This window comes from Sminthopsis crassicaudata, chromosome 1, assembly GCF_048593235.1.
Source record: "Sminthopsis crassicaudata isolate SCR6 chromosome 1, ASM4859323v1, whole genome shotgun sequence".
Lineage (NCBI taxonomy): Eukaryota > Metazoa > Chordata > Mammalia > Dasyuromorphia > Dasyuridae > Sminthopsis > Sminthopsis crassicaudata.
The window spans coordinates 512,820,840-512,843,973 of NC_133617.1; the positions used below are offsets into that span (position 1 = coordinate 512,820,840).

The 23,134-nt window shown below is 32.6% G+C and overlaps 1 protein-coding gene and 2 non-coding genes across 16 annotated transcripts in view; all 3 read right to left on the reverse strand.

Moving 5' to 3' along the window:
• Window positions 1-23,134, reverse strand: part of UBAP2 (ubiquitin associated protein 2) — a 115,132-nt gene that overhangs the window by 30,806 nt on the left and 61,192 nt on the right. For all 14 annotated transcript variants that reach the window (XM_074281639.1, XM_074281640.1, XM_074281650.1 and 11 more), the window contains 6 exons: window positions 15,694-15,746; window positions 10,442-10,509; window positions 7,707-7,899; window positions 3,522-3,732; window positions 1,969-2,243; window positions 1,219-1,388 (listed from right to left, as the gene is read on the reverse strand). In XM_074281639.1, the coding sequence (XP_074137740.1) occupies window positions 1,219-1,388; window positions 1,969-2,243; window positions 3,522-3,732; window positions 7,707-7,899; window positions 10,442-10,509; window positions 15,694-15,746 (970 nt within the window). The remainder of the gene's footprint in view (window positions 1-1,218; window positions 1,389-1,968; window positions 2,244-3,521; window positions 3,733-7,706; window positions 7,900-10,441; window positions 10,510-15,693; window positions 15,747-23,134) is intronic.
• On the reverse strand, window positions 7,524-7,608 carry LOC141552407 (small nucleolar RNA SNORD121A). Its single transcript, XR_012485196.1, has one exon. It is a non-coding gene; the product is annotated as a small nucleolar RNA SNORD121A (small nucleolar RNA).
• Window positions 8,958-9,037, reverse strand: LOC141552405 (small nucleolar RNA SNORD121A). The gene has a single exon (XR_012485194.1). It is a non-coding gene; the product is annotated as a small nucleolar RNA SNORD121A (small nucleolar RNA).

Consider the following 23,134-nt stretch of genomic DNA (forward strand, 5'->3'; position numbering starts at 1 on the left):
AGAATCAGTAAGACAAAGGTAGAAGCCCCAATTCCTTCACATTTTGGTTGGACAACCCCAACCCGTCATTTAAATTCTTAGTAAATAGGTGCAGGACAGACACTGATCTGACTGATGGAGGGAAGTTACCACACAAATTGTTCCTTACACCAATGAAATCAAAGGACTGGTTTTTAAAAAAACAAACAAAAAATCTTTAACCTGTATTTCCTTAAAATGCAATCCCTTTTTGGTAAAGTCTCTTTCTTCACTTGAAAAGTACCCGCATGGCTTTACCTTCATTTAGAAACCAAAGGCATAACAAATGACTTAGATGTTTGGTTCTGACTTTTGCATAATTAGTAACCAGCAAGTGAACTTCTACTTCTTCATGATAAACTCATAGGAGAGGATTCTAAATACACAGGGCATGTTGTGAGAATGAAAAACAGAGCATCTTTAGCCCCCATCATTTTGATAAAATTTTTATAGCAAATGTCTTCCAAAGACAGAGTACAAATGAATACACACAAATGTGTCCCCTTATCTATTACTGCCCTGCCACAATGCAACTTATTTCTCTTCTCCTATTCTCAAAGCAAAAATCTCTATTTTATCTCAGATGAGCTGTTGAAAAGTTAAATTATTTCTTTTTGTGGACCCTAACTTTCCACCATCCTTATATGGAATTCCTTCTGAAAGATGCATCATTTCTACCTTCTACATGATTGTTGCCACAAAACATATATTTCTTCATGTTCTCTTGAAATAGGATGCATGAATCCAGTAAGCAGACTTGGCTAAAATGTTCATGTTTCCATTCCAAAGCAAGCGTATCTTGAAAAAAAAAAAGCAAGCATTCCTTCTTCACTTTGACTTGAATTTTTATGTATATATTTTAATCAGAGGAATTTTGTGGTTGTTTAAAAAAATAAAAATAAAAAAATAAAACAAATGCCTAAAAAAAAAAAGGCTAGTTAAGAAATTTTGGGGAGGTAGGAGATACTATTGAGCACAATGAAACTTAAATTTCATTCTTCTTCCCTCCCAAGAATCTGTTTTCTTTCATATAGCAGCCAAACAAGCCTGCTTACTCTCAAAGTCCCATTGTCAAGAGGCAACTCCTTCAACTCCCAATTCACAAAACTATCTCCTTTCCATAAGTCATTTTGACTCGACTGTGTTTGTACCTTATAGAAACTTCAGTAGCCTAAAGCATAAAAAAGAGCAATTGTATACCTTACAGGTTTTGGATACAAGCTGATTTGGGCCTGATTACTATTTTCATTGCTCAATGTTGATCCAAAATCAGGGAGAGAAGGTTCCGATCCAAATTCCAGAGCTCCAAACTGAACATTTAACCCTGTAACATCTGTTGATCCTGGCATTTCCACTGCAGATGCAGGGACCTATAAGGGAAAAATATGTTTTCACATTCAGAGCTTAGCATCTTTTTTGGTTCAAGAGCTTTCCTCTATAGTGAGAGTCCTTAAATATCATTTGATGCTAATGGGGAAGTCCAAAGTATTCAAGAGGAAAATGGGATTGGGGAGAGGAGGAAAAATGCACAGAATGGGAATTGTTAGCCACGTTAGCACAAAGATAACTACTCTTCCTTTAGTAGCACATAATTTTGTACTGAAGTTCTCAAAAAATACCTATTTCCTATGGATAATATAAATAAATCCACCTCGATGTATAGGCAAGGCAAAGGTAACTGAACAGATGCTAAGCTAGTTCCTTAGTTATATAAAAACTCTTATTATTGGCTACCATCTTCCATTTTTACCTTTCTGCTTTATTATTACTCCAATGAAAAACAATTTTTACATTATTGACAATAAGATAAACACACACACACACACACACACACACACACACACACACACACACACACAAATTAAACAATCAATAATTTATAAAGGGGAAATGTTTGGTTTCACATTCCTTTCCCTATAAAGTTTACCTCTGGTAAATCTGGTCACTCACCTTGGAAGATGGTGGTACTCTCCGTTTTGGGGGTTTGATCTGTTTTGGCTGAGTTTGGTGGGCAGACGCTGCTTGGTTTTCTGCAGACATGCTGGGAAGTTGCAGCATTTTGTTCACAGCTGTGGTATTGTCTCTAGAGTTTTCTCGGAGTTTTACCTGGGAGGAAAAGTTCTCCATCCCAGGAGGAGGAGCAGGGATGGGCGGCTGGGTCTGGTGCTGCTGTCGCTGGCTCAACTGGCTTAGAACTGGGGATGGCTCAGGCTGAGATTTGAAGTCTACCAAATATCCAGAAAGAAAGAGATCTAATATATAATCATACAATTACCCAAAGTTGATCATTTGTTTATGCTAATCTTTCTGCCACTATCATGTATATAACTGAGAAACAGAAAATAATTATTCCATCCCAATGTCTAATTCAGAAAACACAGCAGTTATATTTTTATATCTATCTACCCAATTTGATATAAATGACTTAAGCATGCACTTTCTTTAGGTCCATATCAAATAATATTTGATCACTTCAAAATAATATTTGAAGACCTCTGTTAAGAAATACCTCAAAATATAGCTACATAAATGAAAAAATTAAGAAGCAACAAAATTTAGGTTAAATGAATACTATTGGTCCTAACAATTATATATATATATATATATATATATATATATATCCCCCTTCACAATCTTCAGTAAAATTATTTTAAGACTATTTTGATGGCACTCCCTATTATGATAGTGTATGAAATTGCACTTCAGATAATTATATAGAACTTTTAACACAGAGTACAATTTAAATGCTACCCAGATATGAAAGAATATGGTTTTAATTAAAAGAAAGTATGAGAACACCTGGACATCTGGGGAGAAACTAGTCTAAATTTGTAAGTTTTGAAGAAAAATCTCAGATCATTTTCAGGAGCTAAATTTAAAAGCAGGAAAAAAAAAGAAAAGAGGTTTAAATAGTACTAGGTCCTTCAAATTGTTCTGTTTCTTCCATGTTTCTTATACTGTGCAACTCAAAATATCAACCAAATCAACAACCCAAAATAGTCTAAAGAACAATTTTAAAAGTAGCCATAGTCCAGGGATATTACTTTGCAAAATTAGTAATATCTTGAGTTTGAGATACCAATGGATCTTGTAAGAACTGATACTGTAACTACTATTGTTCATTTCATAGTGACCAGTATATATTCTGTGACCATTCCTTCTATAAATAAATTATGTTTGCCTAGAACTTTTTAACTATAATACAGTCCTTCCTATGCAGGGGAATTTAAATGAATTGTTATTCCTTGATATATAGAATATGCATCTCCATACATTTTATGTACACTGTAACTAAAATAAAACCTTTTTTCATCAAAAAAACACAAACATAAAAAACTTTGTAGATAATTATTTTTAAAATCTGAAAAAATTCTGCAGTTGGATTTGCTATGTAATGTTATTTTTACAACATATATCCAATTTAGTAACACGCATCATGTTGTCTCCCCACTGAAAGTATGAAAAGGCTTAAGCTGACTGTAAGAGAAAATCCATGCACTTACCAAACTGATTCATTATAGAGGACTGGGGAACTGGGGGTTTAAGATCCCAAGTTGAAGTAGTTGTAGGAGGACTAGTGCTGTTTTGTTGAGAACTCTGAGTGCTGAACTGGCCTAAACTTGGAGATTTCAATTGGTCCAAAATCTGGGAACTGGTGGGGTTTGCCATCTTTGAGGATCCAAGCTCTCCAAATCCAGAACCAAGAACTGAAGACTGTATAGAGGGAGAAGAAAAAAGGAGTTTCAAGTAGGAAAAATTTCAGTGTAAAATGTGAAAGACAATTGTCCTAAATATTTTAAAAGTTGAAATTCAATTCATCACTATTTTTGAAAGCAGCTTGGAAAAAAAATCCATATTCTGGATATTCAAATAAAAACAATAATAAAACAACCAAAACTCTCTTTATTTGACAAATTCTGAAGAAAAAAAGTGTTATGTACCTCCATATGGTAATAAAAGTATAAAAATTGACAATTAAAATGTCATTTTTAAAAAATTTGGTGAGGTACCAGAAATGTAGTATTTGAGATATACTTTATGAAGATTAAGTAAACATATCATTATCTGAAAAATCCATGGCTATTATCCACTTTAATAGAATAGCACACACCCAACTAATTGAAGACTTCTCAAAAAGGACCAGGTAACAAGAAACAATAAGCTATAACAAAGAAGACAATATAAATCAAAGACAAGTAATATTATTAGATATGTTCTAAATCAAATACTGGAAGGTTTACACAGACACAAATTCTCACAAAGTAGACTTAAAAGATATCCAAGAGCATTAGAATTTATATACTTTAAAAAACATGTCCATTTTAAAGTAAATCTCATTAGATTACAACAATTATTTACTATTTTTCCTAAGTGTCCTAAGAAAGCTATAATCATTGAACATTATTTTTAAAATTCTGCTCAAAGTTTGGATCTATGCTCAAAAAGTTTTCACACTGTGCATACCCTTTGATCCAGCAGTGTTTCTACTGGGATTATATCCCAAAAATCTTTAAGGAGGGAAAGGGGCCCACATGTGCAAAAATGTTTGTGGCTGCCCTCAGTATAGAAGCAAGAAACTGGAAGTTGAGTGGATGCCCATCAGTTGAAGAAGGGCTGAATAAATTATGGTATATGAATGTTATAACCAGCAGGATGATTTCAGAGAGGCCTGGAGAGACTTACATGAACTGATGCTAAGTGAAATGAGCAGAACCAGGAGATCATTATACACAGCAACAACAAAATTATACGATGATCAATTCTGATGGACATGGCTCTCTTCAACAATGAGATGATTCAAACCAGTTCCACTTGTTCAGTGATAAAGAGAGCCATCTATACCCAGAGAGAGGACCATGAGAATTGACGTATGGAACACAAAATAACATTCTCTCTCACTGTTGTTATTTGTTTGCATTTTGTTTTATTTCTCAGTTTTCTTTTTCTTCCTTCTTGATCTGATTTTTCTTGTGCAGCAAGATAACTGTTAAATATGTATACATATAATGGATTGAACATGTATTTTAACATATTTAACTACCTGCCAGCTAGGGGATTGGGGGGGAGGAGGGGAGGGAAGGAGGGAAAAATTTGGAACAAAAGACTTTGCAAGGGTCAATGTTGGAAAAAAATCACCTGTGCATGTTGTGTAAATAAAAAAGTTTTAACAAAAAATAAATAAATATAGAAATTCTGCTCAAGATAATTATACATGATCCAATTTAACCATAAAGACACTAGTTATTTAGTAAATTGTACAACCAAATGCCTTCTGTTTTTCTTCAGGTTCTTAAGAGTTTAACCTGAACTGGTTTAGACAGCAACTAAAAGTAGGACAGAGATCAAATTAAAGTAGAAAAGAGAATGGGGAAGAATTATTCCCCAAAATTCCAGACACTAGGGTTTCACTTAGCCAAATCATTACCTGGAACAACTAATTTAGGTTTTCTTTCTAATATTAATGGGACAAAAATGAGGCAGTGATAGATGCCCCCCCCAAAAAAAGTCTTCAAATTTATGCAGTAATCTGATAAAACAGATTTAATTCTTTACATTTAGTTAAACAACGCCTATATTCAATCAACTCAATGGTCCCAGGAACTGAAAGATAGACCTTTGGGACTAGCTGTAGAAATAGCAAATGTGGCACTAGCTCGGAACTTATCAAACTTGTCAGTATACAAATGGTAAATAAGTCAGTGATTAGATTATAATAGCACAGATGACAGCTCTATTGAAACAAGGTGTTTATATTAGCAAAAACAAAAAAAAAAAAAAAAACAAAAAAAAAAAAGGCAGATAATGACCACTCTTCACTAATTATATTCAAAGTTACTAATTTGAAATTGATTTGAAATGATCTTAAACCTAAATTTAATCCTGTTCCTAAAATGATATTCATGCTGACCTCTTTCTACTTCTCTTCCCATGGTTTAAAGTGCTGAACTTAGAAAGGAAGATCTGGATTCAAATTATGCATTTCAAGGTGTGACTATATATTTGTGACACGGATTGCTTCAATTTAGGGCCTTAGTTTACTTATCTAAAAAATGAGGGTTAACACATGCATCACAGGATTTCCATAAACATTAAAAAAAAAAAAAAAAAAAAAAAAAAAAAAAGATACAAACACACTAAACTTTGTGAGCTCAAAAGCATAATATAAATATCATTTACTACCTATATGCTAACCCATCTTTTTCCACTATCTGAGAAAATTATAAAAAATTATTCTAGATGACAGCAACTCCAGTCTCTAACTCTTTTTATATCTATCATCATTAATGCAAAAGTAGCATTTTATTAAGCATTATTTTATTCTCACATTATCCCACATATGTAAACTTATCTCCCTAACTTTGTCCATGGGTGACAAGGTTTGACGAATTACATTATTATAAAGGTTATTATTATCACAATGCCAGTCCCCATAGTTCTCTCTAACAGTTTTTGAGTCCACTCAGTTGACTGCATATGGGCTTTAAAGGTAACTAAACAGAGATAAAACTGAATGTGAAAATTAGGGAACTATAAAAATTTCTCACTCATCTGCCATCTTTAAATTCCAGATTCTTTTTTTTTATTTTTTTATTTTTAAGTTTAGCATTGAAAGTACATCTTTTCATTTGCAAGCACTTGAAAGCAAAAAGAAAGTTAAATAACTAATGGAGAGACAAAAGTTGTTTATCCTAGTGGTCTCAAAACCTAGAAACAAAGAGCATCAGGCTTCACCCCATTCTATCTGAAGCAATAGTACCACAATATGCAACAGTTCTATAATAACAGCACATTCAAACAGGATATGATGACTTACAATATAGAGTAAGAAAAATAATCTGTATAAAACCTGTATGTTTACCTACAAAATTTGCAAATGATTTTATTATATAAACAGAAAATATATAAATCTGGATTTATAAAACTAAAAAAGTTATACTTAGGACCACCCAAACTGGCTAGGATTGGAAAAATTTCAAAATGGGGATTAGTTTATAAGGGATTGTAGATATAAATTAGCCTAATCTGTTCATTCTCCAGATGAAATAACTAAAAGCACAAAAAGACAAAAAATCTTGTCTTTGAAACTAGGTCCAATAACTTCAACAAATGTTTTTTCCAAGATTGAACCCCTTAAGCTCAAACAAAAAAATCCTGCTGTATTCCTTTTCACTTAAACTTATTGATGCACATTATGGACATTTAAAGTTTTATTGCTGTTGAAATATCAAAATCCATCTTTGGCTAAATTTCAGTGTTACTGTTTAATGCTTAGCTAGCCACCATCACATCAAAAATTCCTGTTGTAATCTTCTGACATGCCAAAAACAATAAAGTTTCTATTTACAGTAACATGGAAAATAAAAACAAATGTCAATATTTTAAGTCTGGAAGTAGGCATGACTAATTCACACAGTAAGAGAAACTCCATAAAAATATTAATTTCATCAATAAGACTTGGAACTTTCATAAGTGTTCTGAGAAAATTCAACTATTTTCTTTCATTAGTCCAGAAAACTCAGAGATAGATGGATTTCAACATACAATAATCAGATATGTGCTTGGAAACTATCACATCACAGTCTCCTGGACTAGAAGAAAATTCTGTTTTCTAAAATCTGACTGGATGCTTATAAGTATAAATGCTATAAACATTCCTTGAAATTCCATACTGAAATAAAATAAGTTACCAGACTCTGGGGAGAATAAGAGTTGACAGTACTCGGGTTGCTAGTTCCTGATGCCATCTGAGTGTTGTTGTGTTGAGAATTTGTAAAAACCAGGGCTTGGCCAAACCCCTGCTGTTGAGGAGGTTCAAATGAGTTGACTTCTGGGACTTGGGTAGAAGTAGAAGGCTTCTGCAGCAAGGCTACCAAATCAATGCTAAGCAGACAAAAAACAATATCCAAGTCAAATGCTTCTCTTATCAGAAAATATATCAAGAAGCACAAAAAGAAGAAAATTTACATTAAAAAGTCTATAAGCAAAGGAGCTATATTCACCTTTGGGAAATGAGATTTTTTTTTTTTTAAAAGGGGTGATATAAGCCACAAAAAGCAAATCCATAGAAATTCAGATTCAAGAAAGGTTGTAAAAACTTTGTAGGAAGGAAAAGTAAAATATATCTACGCAGAAAATTTGGGAGTCATAATTTTTGAAAACTTATTTATTTATATTTTGTTATATTTTCAATCATTTGCTACATCATAAAACTGGGAGTTTGGAAAGCAAAAGGATTAATCTGGACTTGCAGATATAAATATTTAAACTTGGTTTAATGAAGGACTGTGTTTAGCAGGTTGTTACCCTTATTTATAGAATTAAATCTTGATATTAGAGGAGATGTTCAGAAGTCAATATCTGAACAAGAAATCCCTTAAAAATAAATAAATAAATAGCTGACCACTGTTTAAAAAGTCTTTGAAAACCTCCAGTGGAAAAGAACCTACCTGTTGCCACTTGAGACACCCAATTCTGCTATAGAGCAATCTCATTTTTAAAAAGATTTTTCTTCCTCTTAATTCAATCCTAAATTTGCCTCCTTCACCTAAAAAGATTTTATTCTTAGATTTTCACTCTGCTCTAGGCTGAACAACTAAATTCCCTTTTCCAAAAGAAGGATCCTTCTAATTTATGCCCATTCAAAACTTCTTTACCAGGACAAACAATTCCAGCTTCTGCAATCAGTTCTCTCTCATATGGAATGGTGCTAGGAGGCCTGCACAGATTTCTTTTCTTTTGAGCAGAACTCTCACACAAAAATTAGAATCAGTTTATATTTAAAATGATTATTTGACCAGAACACGTAAATAAAAGCTAAGCTAGAATTTTAGTCTATAAAATAAACTGCTTATGTTTAGTTATACTTCAAAAGTTGGACAGTAAGCAAATAATGGGTAAAATACATCAATAAAAATAATATTATTTATAATATTTCAAAAGTCCAAAAAACTCAGAAATGTTTTCCACATGGATTAGTCAGATATGTGCTTGGAAAAGAATACATCATTGTTCTTTGGACTTTCTAATACTGCCTCCCATCTAAGACTTGGGTCAATGAACATTTTTCTTAAAAATATTTTGTGATTTGGAAAAAAAAAGAAATTTCATAAACTAAAATTACTTTCAAAAATGTATACAACAAAGCAGTTCTAGATTGTTTACAGAACTCAAAATCCATTGCATGGAAAAATATTTAATACTTTTTAAAAATTGGCTTTCAAATTAATTTAGATTTTCCTCAGAAACAAGAAGCTGACTAAAAAATTTTAAAGAAATGATTCCTTTAAATGCTCAATTTCTGTTTCATCTCTAATTTGTTAACATGTATCAAGTACCACACTTCTCCCACTACCTGCTTTTTTTAGTTTGTGGAGGCTTTTGATATTATTCTGAGCATAGGGTACATTTGAATTTATTTTACATTAGGTTCAGTGAATTCTAAGAAATGAAATGGAAAATTGGGAATACATCTGGAATTATTTCTAGCTAATGTGGGAAACTTTACTCTGTTAAATGTGTGTAAAAAAGATTTTCTAACTAACTCTCACTGGACTTTAATAAAAAGACCAAAATTATGAAGAGAGACTCTAGGAACTCTAGAAAAGGAATTCAGTTAAAAGGCAAAACAACAGGAACCAAAATGACGATGCAATAAACTGAAGTAAATTTAGATTAAATCAGTTAAAACTAAAAAGCACAAGTTCAAACTGTAATTATTATTAGCTTAGAATTTCATATTTTTCTCCCTATTATAATTACATAAAATTAAATTTAAAAGATATTTTGATGAGCACAATAAAGTTTGTATATTCTTTTATGATTAGTACAATATTTATGAATAGTATGATAACAAAGTGAATACTTAAAATAATACTTCAGTCTTAATTCAGAACCTTTCATGTTTGCAGAAGCAAAGACTCTGAATCGGAAAAAACTTCAGTCATTCACATGCTCTGTAAATGGTCTTTTGAATAAATTTTTATTAGTTCAGCTGAAAATCCCCAGCAAGTTAAGTGAAGTAATTTCATGTTTAAAGGTGATCTTTCTATTACCTCACTGTAAGGAATATTATGTTTTCTAATTACTGAAAGACAATGGTTTATTATTTCCCCCAAAAAGCACTCAATCTTAAACTTTCCCCTATGTATTCCCTCGAGTTAAATAGGAAAAATACTGCCAATAATGGCAATAAACTTAAAATGTCAATATTTGTGTGACATCTACTATTGACAATCAAATTCTGGTAAAAATAATATTTAAACTTATTATCTATGAGAATCAAAAATATTTCCATATCCAAATAAGAAAAATTTTCTTCACCTTACATGTGCTACCTGATTTATATCATTTAATATAAAAAGACCTTGAAATGAACTAATTGGAAAAGTTTGTTCTAATAGCTGCTGAGGAAAGAAGGTTATACCTTTGTCCAGGTGTGACATGATTTTCAGCTGGAACAGAAGAAGCAGTGAATACCTTCGTTTCAGAAAGCTGTGTGGAAAAGAGAAACTTAATTCTAATTGTTATGCATGCAGAAAAGCAAAATAAACACCAAATTACTATTATTTAGTATTCATCTCAAAGTAGCTCGGTCAATGGCAGTTTTTGGGAAAGATGGAGGTTTTTAAATATCAAAGAAATTTGTATTTGATCTCTAAAGTAATAAACAGGAAGCCCACATGACTACAGAGAAGGCAGACTTGAAATGGAAAACCAATTAGGAGAGTACTGCAATAATGCAGGTGAGAGGGGAATAAGGACCTGAACTAGGATGCTAAGTAGTTGGGTAGAAAGAGTCAAATTAAAGAAATGCTATGGATGTTGAAACACCAAGTTGTAGAAACAGACTGCATATGGGGGAAAGGGAAAGAGAGTGTAAGGATGAGAATGGTTCAAAAACTGGGAATCTGAGTGATATTCTTAGTATAAGTATCACAAGCTGTTTTGAGTCAGGTTGAATTTAAGATATGTTTGGGTGCTATTCTACAATGCATATGCTGAAAGTCAAAAATTGAAGTTAGTGAAATAACTGGGAAGTAAAATATACAGAAAAGAAGATCCAGGACAAAACTTTAGAGGACATACAATGATTAAGTGGAACATCAATAAAGACTAAGCAAAGACATATTGATTTAAAAAAAGCCTCCTGTCTACCAAAGCAGGAGTAGGGTCAGAAAAACCTAAGAGGGAGGGATCCAAAAGGAGATAATCCTTAGTATCTATCTAATGGTTCAGTGAGACAGGAATGTACAGATGGAAGAAAAAGTCAGCTGATCTGACAATTAAATAACTGATAAAGGGAGAAATCAGTTTCAGTTGAGTGAAGAAGTCAGAAGCCAAAGTGCAAAAGGAACTGAGAAATCGTTAAGGTTGAGTACCAAGCTCAACAAAGTGTTCTAGGAGCTTGGTTTTGAACAGGAGCCATTTAAAGTAGTAACTTTGAGTGGGTATGAGATTCAAGACAGGTCTAGTGTTTTTGTTTTTTAGGGACAAGGAAACTGTGACTCTCATGTAGTCATATTTTTAGGCAGTAGGGAATGGGTCACTACATAAGAGGTGTGGAATGAAGGGGAATAGAAGGAATGAGTCAGGGACAAGCTATCAGAAAAGATGTAGAGAGATGAAAGGAAGAGCATAAGCAAGAAGGGATTGACACTGTTAAGAAAAATGAGTATGGGAGATAGGAATTAAGGAGAAAGACATCAAGCAATTTGAGATGAAGAGGGAGGAAGTTCATGAGGAATGGCCTATATTTTCCACAGTAAAATGAGAGATTTTCTACTGAGATGGATGATGAAGGGTAGGGTATGTGAGCATAGAAAGTTAAAGGACAGAAGCTAGATCTCAGAACAGCTGCTGGGAGGCAAGAATCAATTAAAGAATTGTAAATGGATTACCTTGCTTAAGAGAAGAAAGATGATGAGATTGGTTAACTCTAGCAAAAATTGAGTAAGAAGAAAAATGATCCCAGAGCAAGAGTAATGCTTTAGAAATTACTATGGGTTGAAAAAACTGGGGGAGGGGTGGTGCTGGTGGTGTCATAATAATGACCAAGAGTAGGTTTTAAAAGAAATGGACAACAGGAAGAGATAGAGCAGTAAGTACTCTATATATCAGATTTGATAGAAGTACCACACTGAATGATTGAATAATGGATAACGTTACCATACAAGAGAAGACATTGGCTATAAATATGCATACCAGTGTAGGATTTGAAAAACTGTGTCTATGATGACAGGAATTAATAAAATAAAAGGGAAAGCCACATGGAGCCTGGAATTTTGCAATTTTAACCAAAGCTACAAATATAAAATTCATTCTTGCTTTGTATGATGATAATTTTCCCCTGTAATTTTAAAAGATCACATACACCATTCAGTTTAAACAACGCAATGGGGATGATGACAAGAGGAACAAATTAGTTCCTTAAGATTCAGTAAAAAAGAGCATTGAATTTGGAGTCAGAGGACCTGGATTTGAATCTCAGCTGCACTTCTTATTTACAAATGACAAGTCATCACCTTTTTCCCTCAAAAGTTAACTGAGAGTCTAGACATGTCCAAAAGAGATGGCCAAATGACTATCCTTTAAATAACCCGCTGGCCTTAATAATAAAATTAAGTTACCTCCCCTCAAAGAAACAGCAGTCTACAATGACCTACGGTTGTTAGAATTAGTACATTTTTTGACATATAATTAACTTTACACGTTTTTTTTACAACTTAAAAAAAAACAACCTTTTAATAAGTAAAATATACTCCCCATTTGATATAATCGCTTAGGACACACAATTCTACACTGAATTTGCAAGATTTTTAAAAAAACACATCATATATTATGCTATATCATTTATCACATTTTTTATCAAGAAATCACACATATTGGATAGCTTTAATAAACAATCCATTTTCCCCAAATCTAGTCTTGATTATACCTATAGATTGCCATTTCTTGCTCTTTCTCATGTGGCACGATATAAGATAGTAATACAGTATGCTATCTTCCTTTGGCAATTTTTATAATTTCATAAAATTTTTGCTTCAAAATATAGCAATATAGTTTGTATCAGAATTCATAATTTCTTTCAATGGTGGCAAGACTTCCTGGCCTAATATAAGTAAAAAATAAGGAAAATATTTTTGTAAATGTATTCTGCTATCTAATGAAGATGCTCAGATTGTATAAACTCACCTGAATTTCTAAAAACAGTTCTGGTATAATTTTCAATGAAAAGTGAATTCAATTGGCAAAAATATTGGCTTATTCAGTTTTTATATCATTGAGGTTAAGATGGTAATTTTTTCTTGAGTGACAATGTTTTATTAAATTCTTCTTACTACTGTTTCAAATTCAATAAGTCCATGTTGCACTACATTTCAATCAATAATCCCATCCAGCGAGAAGTGTCTTCCCCCCTTTCCCCTTTCTTGTATTCTGAGTGCAACATTCTGAAGCAATAGTTTTTAAGTTTTTCAATTTCAACCACACATGTTTTTGAGTTTCAGTGTGATCAATCTCATTTTACTGTATGTGGAATGATATTTTAATTGGTTTTTGACACTTGAGCTACCCATTTTAATACTTTAATAGTCAATAGAGTGTGTTGCCCTTTAAAGAGCTTTTTCTTTTGCATGTTTCCTTGGAGTAAAGGAGTAAAAGCCATTCTTAAAAATCAAAGAATTAAAAACAACACAAGGAAGAATTTAAGTGTTTGTATGGACCAAAATCTAACACTCAACTCAAAGAAATTCATGAGGAAACCAGCTTAATGTTGTTTTATATGGTCAAAGATGGTGTGTTCAATTAGTTTACTGTCAGTAGAAACACTTGTGGCAAGATGTTACAAAATGGAAACATTTCAAAACTGGTGATTCCAAGGAATTTTCATAACCATTATACCTCAAAGGATTTTACAAGCTCTAAATTTATAATCCCATAAAAAAAGTTTTTCTTAAATTTTTCTTTCTTATCTATATAAACAGAAAAATGTATGGATACAATTGGATACAATTCTATATAGCTTTATCATGAGATTATGAGACATGGAAAAGACATATCATTTAGTACAACCCACATTTCAAAAGTAATTCCTTCTAAATGATTACTAAGCATCTACTATTGAGTGAAGATTTTAAGTGAAATGGATACTAATCTACCAACATCACATCCTATTTCTCTAAATAATAATCTTCATCTACTAATTATCCAAAACTCATCCAATTATTATGAAAATATTGAATATTCATTTACTCATTTGTGTGCATAATTTTTCTGCTGTATAAGCTTTAAGTTCCTTGAGGGCTGTTGGTGGCCTTAGGCCTTAGGCCATAGCACAGAACTTGATACATAACATTTGTTGAATAAATGTTTATTGAACTGAACTCAACCAAGAAGCAGCCCATTTGATTTTTTTTTTTTAAAAACTCTAATTTCAAGGAAAATTATCCAGTAGTCAAGCAGAAATCTGTCTCTTTGTACCTTATGCCCACTGCTTCTAGTTCATTTGTATGGGGTCCAACATATAAAGTCTATGTCCTCTTCCCGATGATAGCTCTTCAAATCGTTAAGATGCTGATCATATCCTCTTCTCAGACTTCCTTTATCCAAGCTAAACAATTGTAGTTCTTTCACCTAACCCAAATATAACACAGCTTACAATCCATTTATGGACTGTACACTATCCATTTAAGATGCCCTATTTATAAGCAAATAGAATACACTTAATGAGCATCTAATATGTGTAAGGAAAGCTAGTAGTTGCTATAGGGGGAGGCACAAAGAGAACCCTAAGTTACAGATGAAAGGGAATGAAAGAGTAAAAAATGTCACAGGGAAGTAAATATATGTAATTATTAAATGAAAAATACAAGCCAAAAAATGCAGCATGAATTAAGGGTGGAACTTCTGGTGTGGGCTGGATTGGTCTGGGAAGGCAAACAGAATCTGGTCAGAAGGGAGATGAATAGATCTTATAAATTTAATTAATTTATTGTAGACACAGAAAACGAGGTCTAGAGGGAAGATGACCTGCAAAAGAGCACACAGGAAATCTGAACTCAGTTTTCGCCTCCATACACAGCAGACTTTCCAAAGTAACACACTGAATCCACCTGAGTTTTGAAATGTATATAGGATTTGAAATGAAAAGATATGCGGGATATTCTAGGTAGAAGATAAGTAAGAACAACAAAAAGTATAGAGATAAAAGTATGTGAAAACATTTTTGAGGGCAAAGTAAAGAGACAGATTTGGCTATTGGCAAATGATCTGGAAAACTGAGTAATTAAGGTATGGAGTGGAAAACACACACTGTAGCTAGGCTAAAGAGTGTATGAAGGCCAAACTGAGGAGTTTGGAAGCAGGAATTCTCTTAAGCTTATCTCTGCCACTTGGAATCCCTAGTTCTGGTTAAAATCCAATTCAAATGCATAGCTTGGCCCTCCCTGCTCAGTACTTTCCTCTACTAGAGGTGCCTTATAAATGATTTGCATGCATCTATACATGTAAATGTTACATAGTCCTCATCCCCAACAAAGAGAATGTAATCTTCCTGAAGGAAAGGAACCCTCAATTTTATTTGTGTATCTTCAAAACTTGACAAAGATGGAATAGGCATTTAATTCAATACTTATTGATTAATAAGATTATTTTATCCAAACTACAATAAATACTTACGTCTTCATTCCAGTCTTCTGTTGTCCACTCTTCCATAGAGTTCTTCCATGCCCCTATGATGACATGATAAAACAAATAAACAAAATTTAAAGACAAAAACACCAGAAAAGTTCAGAATACACTTTTACTTCCATGGTTCCATTCTAAACTTTGTCATATGAAGCAAAGGAATATTTTACCTCATTATTAATTCAGTTTAAGAGTTACTGTATACTACTGGCAGAGTTGAAAAATGGGCTAACCATTTCTGATGAGGAAAAACCATTTCTTAACCAAGAAAATTATGAAGCAATCATTCATAGATGCCAAATACTGGAATGGATGGGTTAAAGACAGAAAGGATCAATTTATAACAATATACTATAATGAATTATAATCAATTTCCAATTTATAAGAAAATATTAGCAACAACATTTTTTGAATGCAAAAATTTAGCAACAATTGGTGGACATTGTTTTACATGAATGAATCAGAATATTTTCATGGAATAAGAAACATCAAAAAGAGAAAAAATTCACTGGAATCTTAAAAAAGATTTTTAAAATTTTAAAATAAAAATAGTAACCTACTAATGAAATAGACAAGATTTAAAAAAAAAAAATCATAAAACTCATTAATGTAGTACATTCACACCCAAACATACATTACACAGGAAAGATCTCAATATTTGAGTAGAATTACAAAAAAAAAAAAAAAAAAAAACAGAAAGAAGTCAGACAAATTACCCAGTCAATAAGCATTTATTAAGGACCTAGTATAGGCCAGGCAAATGCTAGCAGATAAAAGAAAGGCAGAGGACAATCACTGATTACCAGGAACTCAAAACCCGGATGTGAAAGACAATATACATACAAACTATGTACAGAAAAATTAGAAGGATGGTGCTAGGATTAAGAGGAATTGGGAAAGGTTTCTTATAGAAATTGAGATTTAAGTTGGGACTTCAAGAAACTTTAGGAAAAGCAGAGAAGAAGGAAAGAAATTCCAAAAGGAATTTTGTCCAGGAGGATGCCAGGGAAAATGCCTGAAGCAAGAGATGGAATTTAAGGAACACTAAAGAGACTGGTATCATAGGGTTACACAGAATATTGAAGGTAGTAAGGTAAAATAAGACTGAAAAGTGGTGTGCAACAAGAAAATGGTATTTACACACATATATTGTATCTAGGTTATATTGTAACACATGTAAAATGTATGGGATTACCTGTCATCGGGGGGGAGGGAGTGGAGGGAGGGAGGGGATTTGGAAAAATGAATTAAAAAAAAAAAAAAAAAAAAAGACTGAAAAGTGGGGGGAAGGGATAGGCTACAAAAGGGTTTTGACTGCCAGAGAACTGTCTACTGGCAGAGTTGAAAAATTGGCCTTAACCAAGACAATTCATTGTCTACATCAAAGTTTCTTAAACTGTGGATTGCAATCCTATGTGGAGTCAGGGGAGTTCACAAAATTGTAACTTATTATCAGTAAATGTTTGATACATATATCTATTTTTAAACACCTATATATTTGGAGTTATGTAAAATTTTCACTAGTGAAAAAAAGTTTAAGCTGACATGTTCTACATGATGGGGAATCACTGACATTTAATGAGTAGGATGGTGAGAATGTGAGATCTGCTAGGCAGGAAGATCACTAATAGCTAAGTGGAAAATGGATCAAAGTGGGGAGACCTGCAGCAAGGAGACCAAACACCAGCAAACTATTGTAATAGTCCAGGTTTGAGATAATAGTTGTATTCAAGAAACAGTATTAAAGAAAATATTCAAGCCCTGACAACAGCCTGGATAAAGGAAGTGAATGACAGTGTGAATAATGTGTTATTAAGTACTTTTTTTTTTTTCTTTTCAGAGACCATTTGCTAAACAATAGGGATACAAAGAAGGCAACAACAATCCCTAACCAAAAGAAACACGCAAACTACATCTCAGAGTAAAGGCAGAAAAGTCTCTTGTAGAAGGTAGGGTTTGAACTGAGTCTTAAAAAAAGTCAGGAGGTAAAGATAAGAAATGAAAACCTTTTAAGCATTAAGGGCAGCCAATCACACCAAAGAAGCCAATGACATTGGTTCATAGAATGTGGAAAGGAGTATGAAGTCTAAGAAAACTGCAAAAGTAAGAAAGATAGAAAAGTGCTAAGGTTATAAAGCCAAATGAGATTTTTAAATTTAACCTTGGAGTTAATGAGGAGTTAATGGGTTTACTGAGTAGAAAGATAGCATGGTCAAACTTTTGCTAAAGAACTTGCATTGGAAGTGTCAGGAGAGAAAAAGTGACATATAATAATGATGCTGTTGGTATAGTAACAATAAGACTTGACAAAAAAATTGAACTGTGGGGCAAGTGAAAGTGAAGAGTGGAACTGGGAAGATGATAGAATACTCAGGATAGAAATAAGAATGATGGATAGGCTTTGAATGAAAAATTCTGAATACTATTTTGAACATCTTGATTTTTAAATATTTTGGGGAAATTAAGTAATGATATTCAGGTAGTTGGAGTAGGTAGCTGGAAATAAAAGGGTAAGAGTTCAGAATAAAGAGTTGAAAAAACAGCTCTAAGAATCAATCATCTAAGACAATCCAAAAAAATTGATGAGACAATGAAATAAGACAACATTAGAAGAGAATGACCAAGGACGGACCCTAGTTAGTGATTATGACCTGGAGAAAATCATTAATGAAATAACCCATTAACGCCTTAATAAATTCAGAATGGATTTGAATCTGAATAGAAGATTAAAAATCATATATAAATTAGAAAATTGAATCATATTATTAAGAGATGAATTCTTAACCAAGCAAGGGACACAAGTGATTTACAAAAGACACCTCATTAATAATACTGATTATATGACCAAGCTTTTGCATGAACACAATTACACAAGAAAGATAATAAGTATTTAGTATCCAAAATATATAGCTATAGTCAGTGCTAGAGGGGGTTGTGGAAAAATGGATATGATAATGCATTGCTGGAACTACCAAAAGGTATAAACATCACAGAAAGGAATTTTGAATGATCCAAAAGATTTTTTTTTTTTTTTTTTTTTTTTTTTTTTTGCAGAGGCAATTGGAATTAAGTGACTTATCTAGGTTCACACAGCTAGGAAGTGTTATCTGTCTGAGGACAGATTTGAATTCAGGTCCTCCTGACTTCAGGGCTGGTGCTCTATCCACTGCGCTACCTAGCTGTTCCCAAAAGATTTCTTAAATGACCAATCCAGCTTGATACAAAGATTTCGTGGAAATACAAATACTGCAAGATTGTCAATAATTTTTTAAAAGTTCTATATAAACCAAAATATGTATACCATATCTAGAACTAGAAATAAATTAGATGCCTTATCAATGGGGAAATTGTCAAATAAATTGTACACCCAATGTAATGGAATATTACTGTGAGGAATGAAAGTAATATGATGATGATAGAGAAAACACACAGTTACTTTTTAATATTTAAGTCACTGTTCTCAAACTTTTGGGCTTCAGGACTCTGTATACTATAAAATTACTGATAATCCCTCTACCCAAAGAATTTTTGTTTATGTGGAACATAGCTATCAATATTAAATATTAAAAATTAGGATGCCAATATTATGATAACAATTTTGATTTCTTAGACCACTTAAAAGTGTCTGGGAACATAAGGGTTCTTCCTCAGACCACATTTTGAGAATTGCTGGAATAATTGAAGTAAGCACAATCAGGGAAAAAATTTAGATAAAAACTACAACAGTATAACTGGGGGAAAAAAAGTTTAAAAAAATTAATAGTAATAGCAAAGTTGGGGATGGTTGGCTATGAATGATTCTAGTTATTCTCAACATTATAATGATCCATAACTACTCTGAAGGACTTATGATGAAAAATGCTAACCATACAGAGAGAAAGAACTGATTGTGTTTGAATACAGACTGAAGCATACCCTTTTTTTTTTTTTTTTTGGTTGTTGTTTTGTTTTGTTTTAAGTAGGGAAATATGTTTTCTTTTACAACATGACTTTTATGGAAATGTTTTTGCACAATTTCACATGGGCCTTCTCAATGTGGGGGGGAGGGAGAAGGGGAAAGAATTTGAAACTCAAAATTTTAAAAACAAATGTTAAAAAACAAAGAACAAACAAAAAAATAGAAATGAAATGCTGCAAACATGTCAAACCTTTACCCTAAAAGAAGAGATGAAGAAGACACCTCTCTTCCCTGATTCTTTGTAGATGTGAGGGTCATGGGAGTAGAAAAAACATTATCAAGACATTTTTTGATATATTAGTTGCCTTTACTGAACATGTTCTTTTTAAAATCATAACTCTCTGGGAATTTTATCAGTTCTTTGGGAGATAATGAGAAGAAGAATACAATGAGCAACACAGATATCATAAAAACAAATGATCAAGTTTGTTTTTTAAAAAGTTGTTACAGACCAAAGAAAAGAGAACAAGGAAAAATTGAAATCATATAATGAATACATATAATATAAATGAAAGCAATGTTATAATCTTAACTCAGATTAAAAGCAATAAACATACAATCAGTCTCAGGAGAGATGATGATATACCACTTCTCCCCTCTTTATAGAGAAGTGGGTAGTTATAGGCCATTGAATATATTTCAATGAATCTTACACTCAGTACCATCTGATTTTCTTAGAAAAAAATAGTCACTTGCTAAATAAAATCCAGGATGATTGTCCCAGGTCCAAAATCGGCAAATAAGAAAAATCTTCAGTCATCTTCAAATATTAAAATTCTGAAGACAACGCTGGAATCCAATTTAAATCTAAGAACAGAATTTCTTATATTGATTTAACAAGAGACAAAATCAGTTCCTTTGATGGTTTTCTTTGTTCCTTGCTTCACTTATAGACTATTACTCTAGTATGATAAATACATAAGCATATTAAGAAGCACTATCTTGTGAGGCAAATACTAAAAGAAATATTATTTTCATATAATTTAGTCCAAGAAATATAAAATTATACAAAAGAGATGTAATTCTACAGAACTAATAAATGTTAGCCTGAGAAACGGAAAACCGGTCTTTAAAATCAAAATCAAATAGTTGTTCCCTTTCCCCCCCTTTCCACTGTACCACACAAGTCTTCCATAAGACTTGTTATTCTACTAGGTAACATGACAGAAAAGAAAAATATCATTATTAGGTCATTATTAGGTATCCTAAATGAAGGGGGGGGGGGGAAGGAAAATGACCAATTTGTACAAAAATATTTATACCAGCTCTTTTTGGGGTAGCAAAGAATCAGAAATTGAGGGAATGTCCATCACTTAGGGATGGCTGAAAAAGTTGTGGTATATGATTGTGATGGATATAAGAAATGGCAAGCAGGATGCTATCAGGAAAATGTGGAACGATGTACATAAACTGAAACAAAGTAGACAAAATGGCACATACAGTAATAACAATACTGTACACGGTGATCAACTAAATGACTCATCAATACAAACATTCAAGATAATTCTAAAGGACTTAGCCACTTCCAGAAAAAGAACTGATAGAATGTGAATGCAGATTGAAATGCACTATTTTTTATTTTCTGTATTTTTTCCCCTGGGGAATAAAGATGGGAATGTCTGCTTCCTTTGCAACATGAACAACATGGAAATAAATTTTGCATTATTGCACATATAAAACCTTTATCAAAATGTTTGCCTTCTTAATGGGGGGAGAAGAACACGAGAATTTAGAACTCTAAATTAAAAAACACTAATGTTAAAAATTGTTTTAACATATGGGGAGAATATATATATATATATATAAACAAACTTCATTCTCTGTGCATCTGCTTCTCTCCTTTATAGAATACAGGGGAATAGCCTTCAAGGCCCAGATACTTTCTAATTCTATATACATCTAAATTAGGCTTAAGGAATTATAGGTATATATCTCCTTAAGAGTATGGAAAACATTTGTTTTTCTCTGAAATATTAGCTACATCTTAAAGAAATAACCACATTTTTAGAAAGTGTTACTTTACCCATATTAGGAGGAAAAGGAGGATCGAAGAAAAGATCCCACTTGGAAGTAGAAGGAGTTATTGAAGAAAGAAAGGTGGTTTACCTAGAAAATCAGCAAATAAACTAATTGGCAAAATTAAAAGCATTGGTAAAGTAGAAGGATGCAAAATAAACCCATAATAAACCCACAAAACATCATTTTCATGTAATAATAACAAAATCTAGGAGGAAATAAAGAAAATCCACTCAAAAAAAAAATATACGAAATGCATTAAATATCTGGAAGTACATCAACCAAGGCACGAGTCTTAAAAAAAAAAACAAAAAACAAAAAAAAACACAAAAGAGGTTTTTGCTTTAAATGGTAAAGTGAGTAGAAAAGTACCATAGTCAGGAGCTCTATTACAACTATTCCATTAAGGATTAAAAATCAAGTAGACTTAGAAATAATCAGCACATGAAAGGAAAATCAATGCATTGTAGCACCTCAAATATGTGTAAATAAGACAGAAGTTTAGAAGCACAGTGAAGGGTCCACAGTAAAAGGTCAGATTACAGATAAAGGGGAAAAAAAGAAGAATGGAAGAGAGAGGAAAAGAGATGAGGGGAAGGGGAAGGGAAAAAGAGAAAGGGAAAAGGACAGGGAGATTTGAAAGCAACAATCAGGGTTTGCTCACACCCCTGGCTCTCTTTTCCCAGTTATATAGAAAGTACCCCTGCATGGCACACTAGCTAGTTCAGAGATCCCTGAATACAGAGTATTCATTATCTATGCCTCAGATAACATAGTTTATTACCAAAAATGACCCAATGGATGCAGAGATAATAAAGACATTAATGAGAATATAAGCCTACATTATCTCAAATCTCAAAGCATCTTTACCGATATTTCTAGAAAAAAAAATGAAAACTTAAAAAATGATAAAATAGATTGAGAGTACTAAGATAATTAGATTTAAAATGAATCTTGTAAAAAAAATAAATAAATACAGAATCTTACCTTACCATTATCTGTGTACTCAGACAACATCTCTATATACTCTCCTACTAAGAGCCCTAAATTCTATGCTCTTAGGTCCCCTAAATCTTTACTATGCAAGGGGGTTCAGGTGTTCATATCACTTCCAAGTGATAATATCTTCAATGTTCTTTCTCTATTTGGATGACTGTCTCCATTTTTTAATCGCCAATGGAAATCTGTCCTAGGCCTAGAAGCTCTGATAGACTGGCAAATTTTTTGTTTTATCGTGCCAGGGCCTAGAGTTCCTTCCCAGCCATCTCCTCATTTTAGTCCCACGAGGGTATGTAAGATGAAATGAGGGAAAATACTACAAACAGCATCAAAGAATTAAAGTACCATGTTGTCACAGTAAAGATCACCTAAGACTTGGCTGTCACTATAAAAGAGAATACTATATGGAATGAATGTAACAGTTCAAAAGGCAAATAACAAAATTTAAAAAAAAAATTT